Source organism: Mastomys coucha, unplaced genomic scaffold (assembly GCF_008632895.1).
Source record: "Mastomys coucha isolate ucsf_1 unplaced genomic scaffold, UCSF_Mcou_1 pScaffold3, whole genome shotgun sequence".
NCBI classification, from domain to species: Eukaryota; Metazoa; Chordata; class Mammalia; order Rodentia; family Muridae; genus Mastomys; species Mastomys coucha.
The window spans coordinates 49,211,276-49,223,712 of record NW_022196909.1 but is presented as its reverse complement, the minus strand read 5'-3'; the positions used below and the strand labels follow the sequence as shown (position 1 = coordinate 49,223,712).

Here is a 12,437-nt window from a genome sequence, read left to right as displayed (position 1 = left end):
CTCCCTCTCTCTCCCTCCCTCCCTCTCTCTCCCTCCCTCCCTCTCTCTCTCTCCCTCCCTTTCTCTCTTTCTTCATCTCTCTCTCTCTCTCGAACTAGAAAGCACTCCTGAGCCCTCTGAGAACTTCTCAATCTTTCTCTGATGCTTGGGAAAATTCTTCTGACTATAGAACACTTGTTAATATGTTTCAGAGCATGTCACAATGTTAAGTGAACATTTCCTTGCTCTTTTTCTTTCATTAAAAAGTTATTTTATGTGTATGAGTGTTTTATCTGTATGTACACATATCTATGTACTATGTATGTATTTGCAGAGACCTGAAGAAGGCTTTGGATCCTCTGGAGCTGGAGTTACTGTTGTGAGCTCCATATGGGTGCCGTGAACACAACCTGGGTCCTCTACAAGAGTAGCAATTGCTCCTAACTGCTGAGCCATCTCTGTAGCCCCTCTCTTAATGTGTAGCTCTAGAAAATTCTTAGCAAGCACAAAGGGGGAAGCATAGCAACATGTTTAAACTATCATTCTGTGGTCACAAAACCACTAAGAGGAAGAGCGGGTCAGGTCATCTGAACATTATGCAAGGGCAAGGAACACCAGGGAGAAAAACGAAAAAGCAACCCCCCAAACAACAACAACAACACAACCCATAAGGGACTTACCACTGGAATCCATACATTGCACTGCAAATAGATACAAATGATTGTGGTTAGACAGAAAGAAAGCAAACTGTTCTCCAAGGGAGTGTGGAGAGAGCAGCCTTTCCAGGAGGCACTGGCCCCAACATTAAGCATCAATGGTCCCCATGACGCCCTGTGCGCAGTCTCTGCATGAGTACCCAGCTTCCTTGTAGAGTTAGCTAGGAGGAGGGGCTGCCTTCTCATTCTTGCTTTTTGTGTAGGTGCTGCAGGTGAGATCCTTAGGGCTAAGCCTTTCCTTGCCTCCTTCCACCCCCTACCTAGCCCATCAGACACACATGCACTATTCTCTTAGCCAGCCCCGCCTTTATGTCTATGTTTAGCCTTTAACCCTTCCCCCAATGGAAACCATCCCAATGTTTGACATATTCTTACAATCATAAGTATATGATTGCATGCTGCCTAATACTAATTTTAAGGCTTTGAGATCCCCATCTTCTAAAATACGACTAGTCTTTAAGGAGGATGGTAATGATACAGGGAAAGGCCAGGCCAAGGAGCAGGATTTGTGAATAGTTGGAACCAAAGTCCTTTGTCATAGAAAGTCACTAAGAATGACTAACAATGTCAGGATTTTCACTCACCAATTGGGCCAGGAGTTTGCACTGAAAAGAAATTAGAATTGACATTAGTATGAATATTTTTGCTGAAGAGTTTTTGTGCATTTTATTTTGGGTGGGGGCAGAGCAGGAGTGCATTAACAGTGCCTAGATTGTGGAGAACTAGGCCAGTCTGCAAACTATGAACAAAAGGCATGGGCAGCACTCACTGTGGGGCTCCTGTGAGCATTAGAGAAAGACAGAACCATGCCTTTCCTTCTGCCAGTACCAGGGGAAGAGACCCCTTGCCTATATGAGGGACTGGGCTTGAGTCAGGTTTTTCTCACCAGCTACCATGTCCCAGGGGGCTTAGAGGTGTAGGAGGTCCCTATCCCAGCTTCTAGCTATTTGGAGGCTAATGGCTGGGTCTGCTGTCTGGATTTGATTAGCGTTAGAGTCTGAACAGTGGGTCCGTGGAGCCTTCTGCCTTTAATGGAGAGTTGGCTTTCAGTCGGCGATGCCGAGGCAACCTGAAGATTGGAAGCTTATCGCCTCGCTCTCAGTGTTGCTCAGGTAGGAAGGGGCTGTGGTGGGGACCGTACATCCAGAATGGGAACTCCAGACACCTGCTCACAAGCTGTGGGCAGGCTCCTTTTGGGATTTCTGTCGATTTGTGTACTCGGGGCTTCCGAGGGACCTGTGGGGGGATTTTCCAGAACAGTGAAGCTTCTGTTTTGTTGGTTGGACCATGGAAGAGAATATTCTGAGGTTGCTTTTGAGCTTTGCAGAGACCCCAGTGAGGACAACTCTCAAGAAAGAGTTTGGCTGCTGCTGCCCTGCTGGCTGGCAGCCTTTCGTGCTGAGGACAAACTGAGTAGGCTGTATCAGATGGCATCAGATGGCATCAGATGGCTTCCATAATCCTGTGAATGCAGAGTCAGGTCAAGGTCCCCAGTGGCTCGGCAGCCCCTCCTTTTCCCACTGTCTCATGCCATGATGCTTATGACGTCAAGTATCTGCAACTGACCCATCTGAACATGGCTTTCCAGATTTAGATGCCCCGGGCTCCGAGCAGCTAGACAAGCTAGAATTTGGAGTATTTTGCATCATAATTTAGCAGTTCCTCTATGTATGTAAGCGTGTATGTGTGCATGTGTGTGTGGCTTATAGGTTCAGAGTTTCAGTTCATGATCATCATGGCGAGAAGCATGGCATCATCCAGGTAAGCATGGCACTGTAGGAGCTAAGAGTTCTTCTACATCTTGTTCCGATGGTGAACAACAGAAGACTGCCTTCCAGGCAGCTAGGAGGAGGGTCTCAAAATCCATGCCCACAGTGACACACTTCCTCCAGCAAGGCCACACACCTCCTAATAGTGCCACTCCCTGGGCCATGCATATTCAAACCTCTATAGCAAGTGTGTGTATGTGTATGTGTATGTGTATGTGTGTGTATGTGTGTGTATGTGTGTGTGTATGTGTGTGTTTGTGTGTATGTGTGTGTGGGTATGTGTGTATGTGTGTATGTGTGTGTATATGTGCGTGTATGTGTGTGTATGTGTGTATGTGTGTGTATGTGTGTGTGTATGTGTGTGTTTGTGTGTATGTGTGTGTGTGTGTATGTGTATATGTGTGTGTATATGTGTGTGTATGTGTGTGTGTGTATGTGTGTGTTTGTGTGTATGTGTGTGTGTGTGTATATGTGTGTGTGTGTATGTGTGTGTTTGTGTGTATGTGTGTATGTGTGTGTATATGTGTGTGTGCATGTGTGTGTATGTGTGTTTGTGTGTATGTGTGTATGTGTGTGTATATGTGTGTGTGTGCGTGTGTTTGTGTGTATGTGTGTGTGTGTATGTGTGTGTTTGTGTGTATGTGTGTATGTGTGTATGTGTGTGTGTATGTGTGTGTTTGTATGTGTGTGTGTGTGTTTGTGTGTATGTGTGTGTATGTGTGTATATGTGTGTGTGCGTACACACACACACTCATGCATGAGCACATGTATGTGCCCTTGTTCTTGTGGTAGAGCTTTAGGATATCTGCTAAGTTAATGCCAGCCAGCCACATGACCTTGGGTACATGATCTTCAGTTTCTTCCATTTTCCTTTGTGTCCATCCTTGTACTGCCGCGTGTGCCCATTCTATTCTTCCTGTTCTCAGCCGTGTCTGGTCTCCCAGCTGCTGTCTCCCTCACTCTTCTTCCCACTTCTCTTCCTTTGTACAGCTTTTCTTTCCTTTCTCTCTAGCTGCCATCTTCCTTCTCCTTTATTTTGTGGTTGCTTTTAAGCCTTCTCTTCTGTTAGGCCTGTTCTTCCTCCAATCCAGCAAGTTCTGTAACCTGCTTGTGAAGCCCAGCAGCGGTAGCAGGAGGACTTGGAGTCTTTGTCATTAAGGTCAGCTGTGAGGCCTATGCCATCTGCATTACAGTCAGCATTTCGAGGCCCAGGGAAGAGACGTTAGAGTTAGCCAACGATGGCATGGTTGTGGAAATTCAAAACAAATCTCAATTTTTGTTAGTAAGACTATAAAACTGTGGGAAAAAACCCAGTTTATGTGCGTCTAGGACTCAATTTATAAATCTCTAAGATGAGCAAGTTTATCTTGGCACTCAGACATTCCTTATAGTGTTTCTGTGGAAAAACATAAATCTGGAAAGTCACAGTTGCCATGGAAGTTGGTGACAACAGAAGCTGACTGTCCTGGAGAAAAGCCATCTGAGAACTTAGGAGTCGAAGGAAGCTCGGTGTTTCCATCAGTTACAGGATGGACAAACGCATGGAAGGCGCGAGGGTTTCGGCGAAGGAAGCTCTGTGTTTCCATCAGTTACAGGATGGACAAACGCATGGAAGGCGCGAGGGTTTCGGTGCTTGCTCTATTGAAAGTCTTTGTTGTGCGCAGGCTCCATAGGACTGGATTGGGGCCAGTGGGTCAGGAAGGTGCAGCCCATAGGCTGATTTTTTTTCACTTTGGGTTCCTCTGTCATAGTTAATATCCTTTTACTGTTGAGCCTGGTTTACTGCCACCCTGGGGAGCTCTGGGAAAGGATGATCAAACAGTGGGAGTGCTCTGTCTTTGGGAGTGCTCTGTCTTTGGGTCTGTGGATACGGATGATTGACATGAAAACGGACAGCTACCCTAAGTCTCTTGAGGGTCAAGAGGTGCAACCAAGACGCAGGTGACTTACGGAAGGTTTTTTGAGTCAGTTCTGGAAAGAAAGAGAACAGAAGTTAGCAGGTGTCCTGGGCTCTGACTGCCTTCATGCATGTGCCTCCTCAGCTGGGGTCTCAACTTTGAGCCTAACAGAGGCTGCAACAAGCTGATTCCCTTGCTATGAGTGTTAGAACAAGCTCAGGCGGGGAAAAACCTGTTGCCCAACAGTTCTCCCCAGATGTGGGTGGCCAAGGTTTAACTTAAACCCCTGCGAAGGACTAGACAAACCCTCCCTGCTGGAACTCTTCCCCCTTCCACTGTCCTCCCTAACGCTCTTGTGTGGGATAATGTTGGCGAGCCCCTTGTTGGTTCTGTGAGGCTTGCGCCTCTGCTTTGTCTGTGGAATGTGTTTTCACAACCCAGAGGTGACCCACTGACATACCAGGTGGAGGAGAACCAAAAAGACCAAGGAAATGACACATGAGACCTTTGAGGCTTCACCATGGAGAGCAGGAGAAGACCTGTTACCTACTGCAGAAAAAGCATGGGCTCTGCAGTGTAGAAGGACAAGAAACTTACTGATAGGTCCCGTAGCTCCAGCTAGAGAGATGGGGAAGAGAGATCATTATGTTTAATCGATGTGAAGGTGATGCCGAATAACTGAACACCCATCTCTCAACATTCATTCTATATCAACATTGGGTGTGGAAATGCTGGGAAGACCCAGGGTGGCTTGTATTGCAAGCCATTGGCAGCCCTCCAATTGCACAACACTGGGAACATGTAAGACTGGAGGCTTCTTTTCATTCTGTGATGACTTGCCTTAGACAAATCAAGAAAGACAGTGTGGAGTTCGTAATGTGTGTATTTCTCTACTTGTGTTTCCTTAGAGACTTATGGTTTGGGAAATATACTTTCCTTTTCTGAGGGGTGACTATACTGCCCCCTAGTGTGTTTCTTATTAAGTTAACCTGTGGGATTTGAGGAAATGGCATGTCACGCATGGCCTCTTTGGAAACTGTAACAAGGTATGTCCACTCACGCCTCGGCAGGTTTGCTATGCACAGGGCTAGAGTGGAGGACGAATACTCACGAATAGGTGCTGAGAACTGCACTGTAATGGGAACAAGAGTGCATCAATGTGGTTGACAGTTGCAGAATCTTAATGCCACCAATTTTCCCCAAAGAAATCACAAAACAACTCAATGGGGGTGGGGGTGGGAATGGGGAAGGGGTTAGGGATGGGGGTAGGGTGAGGCTAATACAAAGATGGCAACTACCTCAGAGATAGCAGAGACTTCCCATCAGAACAAGTTACTGAGGACCCACCCATCTTAATGGAGAAATAAGTACATAAAAATATAAAATGACAATAAAATAAAAATGTAGCAACTACTTGACGTTCCCTTTTCTTTTCTTCTTTTTAAAGAGTTATTTATTTTATGCATGAGTACACTGTCACTGTCTTCAGACACACCAGAAGAGGGCGTCAGATCCCATTACAGATGGTTGTGAGCCACCATGTGGTTGCTGGGAATTGAACTCAGGACCTCTGGAAGAGCAGTCAGTGCTCTTAACCGCCGAGCCATCTTTCCAGCTCGATGTTCCCTTTTCTTAAACTCAGTGATTTTTCATGATACTTTCTTTGTCTTAGGTCTTGGATTATCAGGAAGTGCTCTAAACTTTTAATGTGATCAGGAAACATGCATGGAGAAATCCTTCCAGAACGAGAGTTGGGGCAGGTGGGGTACAAAGAGGGTAGGATCCCAGATCTCAGAGAAGGACAAAGAGGCGAAAAAGAACTCACTTATAGGTCCAATGGTTCCAGCTAAAATTTTGGAAAAACAAACTAAGGTCAGTTCTTTAGCAGAGGAAAACAGTTTACATCAAAGTTCTCTCTGAGAAATTCCAAAACCAAAGCCAACAGTGCCGTTTTCACTCCGATGGGAGCATGAGCTGTGACTAGCCCCCTCCCGGGAAGAGTGAGGACGCTGTCAACATACCTATTGGCTTCCTGTTAGCTGGCCATCTCCAACTGTTTAGTTAGCTAGAGTCTATGGCCTCATCTTCTGAAGGAGACATTGGAATTCCTATCTTTGTGATGAGTTAGGTCTTTGTTCACCACTGTAACCTGGCTTGGCATCGGGCTGAAGCTATTCTAGGCAGGGATTGTGGGTGAAAGAATCCAGAGTCTAGACTCCCATGCTTGGCAAAATGGCGTTCTCCTTGTGCAAGGCGTGACTCAGGAGCCCTGACTGACATTCTTTTTCCTTTTGCCATCAGGATTAACCTAGTCTATGTATGAACAGCCTCAGAAGTCTGGGCAGACACTTTGACAAATCCACTAAGCCCCAAGGAGGTTCACTTTTCTTGTTCTTAGTCGCATGCTGTTGTGTGGAGGCTCCACAGGGATGGAGAAGCTGACTCAATTGGGGTGAACTGTATTCTGTTTTAATTTCCTTTCTAAGTGCAGAAGGTTCAGATCCTATAGCATGATGAAACTCAAGTTTTAATGTATGTGTAAATCACCCAGCGACCTTGACAAACATGGGGTCTAATTAGTAGACCAGGGGTGGGCACCAGGCTGATGTCTGGTATCTCCAACAGAATTTAAGGTGATCCCCTGGGGCTGCAGGGGACTGATCAAATGTCCCATCAGCTGTCCTCACATCTCCTGCTCTGTATCACACAGCTCCTGACAGATGGTTGTTACAGTGCCATCTGCAACAGTCTCTAGGCCCCTCTTCTAGACTTGTGCTCACATGCACATACCTCCACACGGCACGGCACCACACCACACCACACCCCACCACACCACACCCCACCCCACCCCACCACACCACACCACACCACACCACACCACACCACACCACACCCCACCGCACCGCACCGCACCACACCACACCACACCACACCACACCACACCACACCACACTCTTCAGTTCTCCCACAAACCATCACTGATAGTGTGGGAACCCTCCGTCTGTAGGCTGGGACTCTGTACACCATGGAGCCCTCTCCCTATTGCTAAGGAGGACACTATGTTAGTCTTCTCCCTCGAGTGCCACTGGAACTTCAAGAAGAAAGGCAGTCCTACTTTTTGCTAGACTGTCTGGCCCTAACAAGTCTCCTTTCACAGCTGGTACTGCAAGTTTGGGAGGGGTTGTGTAATCCTGTTGCATAGGGGTACCCAGTGTGTCAACTGTTGCATAGGGGCACCCAGTGTGTCAACTGTTGCATAGGGGCACCCAGTGTGTCAAGAGCAGGGGAGGATGCAAGGGAAGAGTAGGCAGCATTCACAGGAGGAAATAGAGGTGTTAGGGCAGTGAATGTCATAGCTGTTCTATGCAGTGAGGTAAAGCTTCTGAGGATCAAATGCAGAGAGGAACTTACAGATGTCTCCAGCATTGCCGGCTAAAACAAAAACAAAAAACCTTAAGTTTGGAAGGAGCACGACTTAGGGCATTTTTTTGGGGGGGGGGGAGTTGGACCAAGCATTCACTGAGTCCTCCATGTGGGAGGATTCTGGGAAGTCAGTGGATTTCCTTTGGTTGTTTAAGAGACTGAGGCCACCCTCTAAGGTTATTAACTTAGACTGTTTTGTATAAAGTGCTTCACCTGGCCCCAGAATTTTCCTCATGCTTTTAAATGAATGGAGTTGGGCTCTTGTTAAAAGCATCTTCACTGGGTTGCATAAAGCAGTGGAACAGTTACTTAAAGGGTCTTGAAAGGAGGGTAATTTGCACACTGGGAGGGACAGGAAGAGTCAAACAGCTTCCTCAGTCTGAGCGTGTCTCCTTACCGCCCTTCATAAGCTCCCCCAGAACAGGCATTGCATAGCAGACCCAGGAATAGAGTTAAAGATTGGGGAAACGTACTCAGAGGTTCGGATAAGGACTTGGCGCTTCTTGTTTTACCTGTAATAGAAATCAAGAACATTCCTGAAAACCACACTGGTTGAAATACAGAAATCAACTGCATTTTAGGTGCTCACCCCCAATTAATACATCTACAGTCCAACCCCTACATGTGAGGCTTAGAAAACATCTCTGAAAAGGGGTGGAAGGACTGTCAGGGCTGGAGGAGCAGGACAGGTAGCTGCTGAGAAACAGGCTTTTTAAACGAGAGGACATGGTGGGGGACAGGTGGACACTATATAAAATTCTCTAAGTTTATGAAAATATTACAAAAAGAAAAGAACTGTGAGCTTACAGTTTAGACCACAGAGGACTGGTGACTCTGTTCTCCCAGATATATGGTTCAGTCTTTTTTTTTTTTTCTTTTTTCTTTTTTGGTTTTTCAAGACAGGGTTTCTCTGTGTAGCCCTGGCTGTCCTGGAACTCACTCTGTAGACCAGGCTGGCCTCGAACTCAGAAATCCACCTGCCTCTGCCTCCCAAGTGCTGGGATTAAAGGCGTGCGCCCCACCACTGCCTGGCTATGGTTCAGAGTCTTGAGGTTATAGACCTAAGTGTCACCTTTTCTGGCTTCAGGCTTCCTTACTTCTTATCCCTGTAGCTATTTGAAAACTTTAAAGCTGATGGTTGTGATTACTTAGGGAACTGGTATAAGCTCTCAGGAGAGACTTGCCTGTGCTCATGCAACTAAGGAACGGGACGCAGCTCCAGGCAGCCTGGGAACAGTCCTCCATATATCAAAAAGACATCAGTCAACAAGTAGGCATGAGCTAAAAGTGTCTGTGAGCAGGCCTTAGCTCACAATTCTCAGGTTGTTGAGAAACTCCCCTGGGAGACTGTAGCTAGACAGGGCTGTGGTCAGAGGAAGACTCACTTGTGTTAGTAGAGTGGAAAGATCCAGAAGGGACATAGCTGCTGAGGAGCTGAGGAATGTGTGGCCAAAGGCATGAGTTTGTTTAGGCCAGAAGGAGAGAGATGCAGGGAAGGCCTGAGCAGCTCTCCAGAGTCATGAGCTACGAGCCCTGTCACCCTGGCTTATTGGAAAACAGATAAGAAAGGGAGTGGTCCTCTGCCTATTATGGGAGCTCAATGACATAACATTGTGAAAATAGAAGAAAAACTCACTTGGTAATTCTTGAGACCCAGCTGAAGAAGAGTACAAAAAAAATCAAGTTAGTGTGGATAGTGGTTCACAGACTGCACCTACACCCTAGAATCTATCAGGAACTACTCCCAGAATGCACTAGTCCTTCCATTGCCCAGTAGGCACAGTGCCATCTCTCTGCCTGGTTAGGACTAAGTTCTCAAGAACGTAGGTTTGAGATTCCCTTCTCAAGGGCACCGCAGTTAGGGGAATACTTATTGTGACAGTGTCTTGACACTACCTTGCTTTGATAGTAGGACAGCCCTCTCTTTGGTGATCACAGAACAGGAGAGGAGAAGTGATTGCTGGGTCCTTACAGTATTGTATGGGAGCTATAGTTAATAACATATTTAGTGATAGAAGATTGTGAAAATAGATAAACTCACTTTGTGGTCCTTGGGATATAGCTGAAGAAGAGTAGAAAAAAGAAAAAAATTTGATTTAGTGTAGATAGTATTTGTGATGACTTGTGTATGATTGGCCCAGGGAGTGGCACTATTAGGAGGTGTGATCTTGTTGGAGTAGGTGTGTCACTGTGAGTGTGGACTTTAAGACCCCAATCCTAACTCTCTGGAAGTCAGTATTCTCCTAGCAGCCTTCAGATGAAGATGTAGAACTTTCAGCTGCTACTGCAACATGCATGCCTGGATGCTGCCGTGTTCCTGCCTTGATGGTAATGGACTGAACCTCTGAACCTGTAAGCCAGCCCCAGTTAAATGTTGTCCTTATAAGAGTTGTCTTGAAAAAAAAAAAAAAAAGAGTTGTCTTGGTCATGGTATCTGTTCACAGCAGTAAAACCCTAACTAAGACAGTGGTTCATACACGGCACCTACATCCCCAGAATCTTTTCAGGAACTACACCCAAAGGCCTTCCATTGTCCCGGAGGCACAGCACCATCTCTCTACCTGGTCCCTTTGTGACCCAGCCTCTTCTGCTCTTATCCTCTCTATCAACAACAGCTACTGGTCTTGCTGACTGCCATCTTAAAGGGCTTGCTCATTAGGCTCAAAGGCTGTGTATTCTCATGCACACGCCTGTTTTCCCATAAGTCAGGGTGACAGAGCTCATAGCTCATGATTCTGGAGAGCTGCCTCATACCTTCAGTGTGTGTGTGTGTGTGTGTGTGTGTGTGTGTGTGTGTAAACAAGAAGTCCAGAGAGAATCAAATCCCAAACAATGCCAGTTGCAGTGCAGAGAGCTGGGGCACTAGGTGTCTGTTCCATTGCCGCCAGCCTGACTTGGAGGCACCTTTGGGAGAGTTGGTGCTGTCAGTCACACAGAGCTTTTCAGTCCCTCACAGACACACGACACTAATTCTCTCCTGCTGCATTCCCTGTTCTCATTGAATTCCCTCATCTCCTGTTCTCTTCCTTATTTTTTTCTGTCCTTGTTATACAGGTTTGGAAATCTATGTGTTTCCTGACGTGCCATTTGACTAAGACTTAAATAAGGACAAAGAGTATTGGGGTGTCTGGTTATAGTGAACCAAGAAATGTGGAACTTGAGTTTCTGGAAAGTTTCTGGAAGAGGTGTGACAGTTCAGGGTGTTGCCTTGTGATGACCAAGGGGCTCACCATTGGCAGTGCAGAAGAAAAGCTAAGCAACTTACCAGGATTGGATCTGCTCAGTCCTGAAAGTAAAAACAAAAACAAAAACAAAACCAGAGTGAGTGTCTCACTGACTGACAGAACTCAGACTCTGTGAACACTGCCTTGAAGCAAGGCTGTAAGGAAAAAGTCACACCCTGTTTTCTGTCAGTGGTTGTGGGCAGTGTGGTGAGCTGCTATCTCTGGACCACTCTCCAGGTATAGCCCTAGGCACTGGTATGTTTCCTGAGGAACACTGGCAGTATTGAGAAGGACTAGAATCCACAGAGTAAAGATGAGACATTTTGAAAAGGAACAAAATAAAACTAACAAATATAGAAAATAATGTCCTATTATCCAAAGATCAGCTACATAGATAAACAGAGAATGAACTCAGCCAAAGAGCTAGTGAAGCCTAGGGAAGTTATGCAGCGACTACCCTATTCACTGTGAGGCTAGTCTTACCTCAACTTGAAACAAGCTAGAGTTACCTGAAAGATAGTAACCAAAACAGAGAAAATGCCCCCATAAGATCTGGCTATAGGGCATTTTCTGAATTAGTGATCAATGAGGGGAGGGCACCATTGTGGGTGGTGCCATTCCTGGGTTCTATAAGCAAGCAGGCTGAGCAAGCCAGGAGGAACAAGCCAGTAAGTAGCACCCTTCGGCTCTGCATCAGCTCCTGCCTCCAGGTTCCTGACCTGCTTAAGTTCCTGTCCTGACTTCCTTTGATGATGAACATTGTACTGACTGGTTTTGAGTGTCAACTTGACACAGGCTGTAGTTATCTCAGAGAAAGGAGCTTCAGTTGAGGAAATGCCTCCATGAGATCCAACTGTAAGACATTTTCTCAATTAGTAATAAAAGAGGGAGGGCCTCTTGTGGGTGGTGCCATCCCTGGGCTGGTAGTCTTGGGTTCTATAAGAGAGCAGACTGAACAAGCCAGGGGAAGCAAGCCAGCAAGGAACATCTCTCCATGGCCTCTGCGACAGCTCTTGCTTCCTGACCTGCTTGAGTTCCAGTCCTCACTTCCTCTGGTGATGAACAGCAATGTGGAAGTGTAAGCTGAATAAACCCTTTCCTCCCCAACTTGCTTCTTGCTCATGATGTTTTGTGCAGGAATAGAAATCCTGACTAAGACAACATGGGTCTTGGGGTTTCAACATAGCAACAATAACCGTAACGAAATCCTTTTCTCCCCTCTTGCATCTCTCCTCTTTCTCCTCTCTCTCCTCTTTCTCTTCTCTCTCCTCTTTCTCCTCTCTCTCTCCTTTCTCTCCCCTCTCTCTCTGTGCAGTAAACAGAACAATAGCTCCCCTGAAGGTTTCTGTGCCCCAACCTCTGGGACCTGTGATGCTGTTAATGGAAGAGGGGGTCCATGCACGAATGGAGGTCAGACTGTCCTCGGGA

General features: G+C 46.4%; 1 protein-coding gene across 36 annotated transcripts in view; it reads right to left on the bottom strand.

Annotated features, from left to right (window-relative positions):
- The window catches only part of Tsbp1 (testis expressed basic protein 1), a 69,110-nt gene that overhangs the window by 18,458 nt on the left and 38,215 nt on the right, over window positions 1–12,437 (bottom strand). For 15 of the 36 annotated variants that reach the window (XM_031347118.1, XM_031347125.1, XM_031347132.1 and 12 more), the window contains 11 exons: window positions 11,051–11,071; window positions 9,827–9,847; window positions 9,422–9,442; window positions 8,259–8,297; window positions 7,774–7,794; window positions 6,188–6,208; window positions 5,474–5,494; window positions 4,960–4,980; window positions 4,415–4,435; window positions 1,280–1,300; window positions 660–680 (listed from right to left, as the gene is read on the bottom strand). In XM_031347118.1, coding sequence (XP_031202978.1) covers window positions 660–680; window positions 1,280–1,300; window positions 4,415–4,435; window positions 4,960–4,980; window positions 5,474–5,494; window positions 6,188–6,208; window positions 7,774–7,794; window positions 8,259–8,297; window positions 9,422–9,442; window positions 9,827–9,847; window positions 11,051–11,071 — 249 coding nt within the window. The remainder of the gene's footprint in view (window positions 1–659; window positions 681–1,279; window positions 1,301–4,414; window positions 4,436–4,959; window positions 4,981–5,473; window positions 5,495–6,187; window positions 6,209–7,773; window positions 7,795–8,258; window positions 8,298–9,421; window positions 9,443–9,826; window positions 9,848–11,050; window positions 11,072–12,437) is intronic. The other 21 variants (XM_031347131.1, XM_031347140.1, XM_031347139.1 and 18 more) reach the window with 8 other exon arrangements.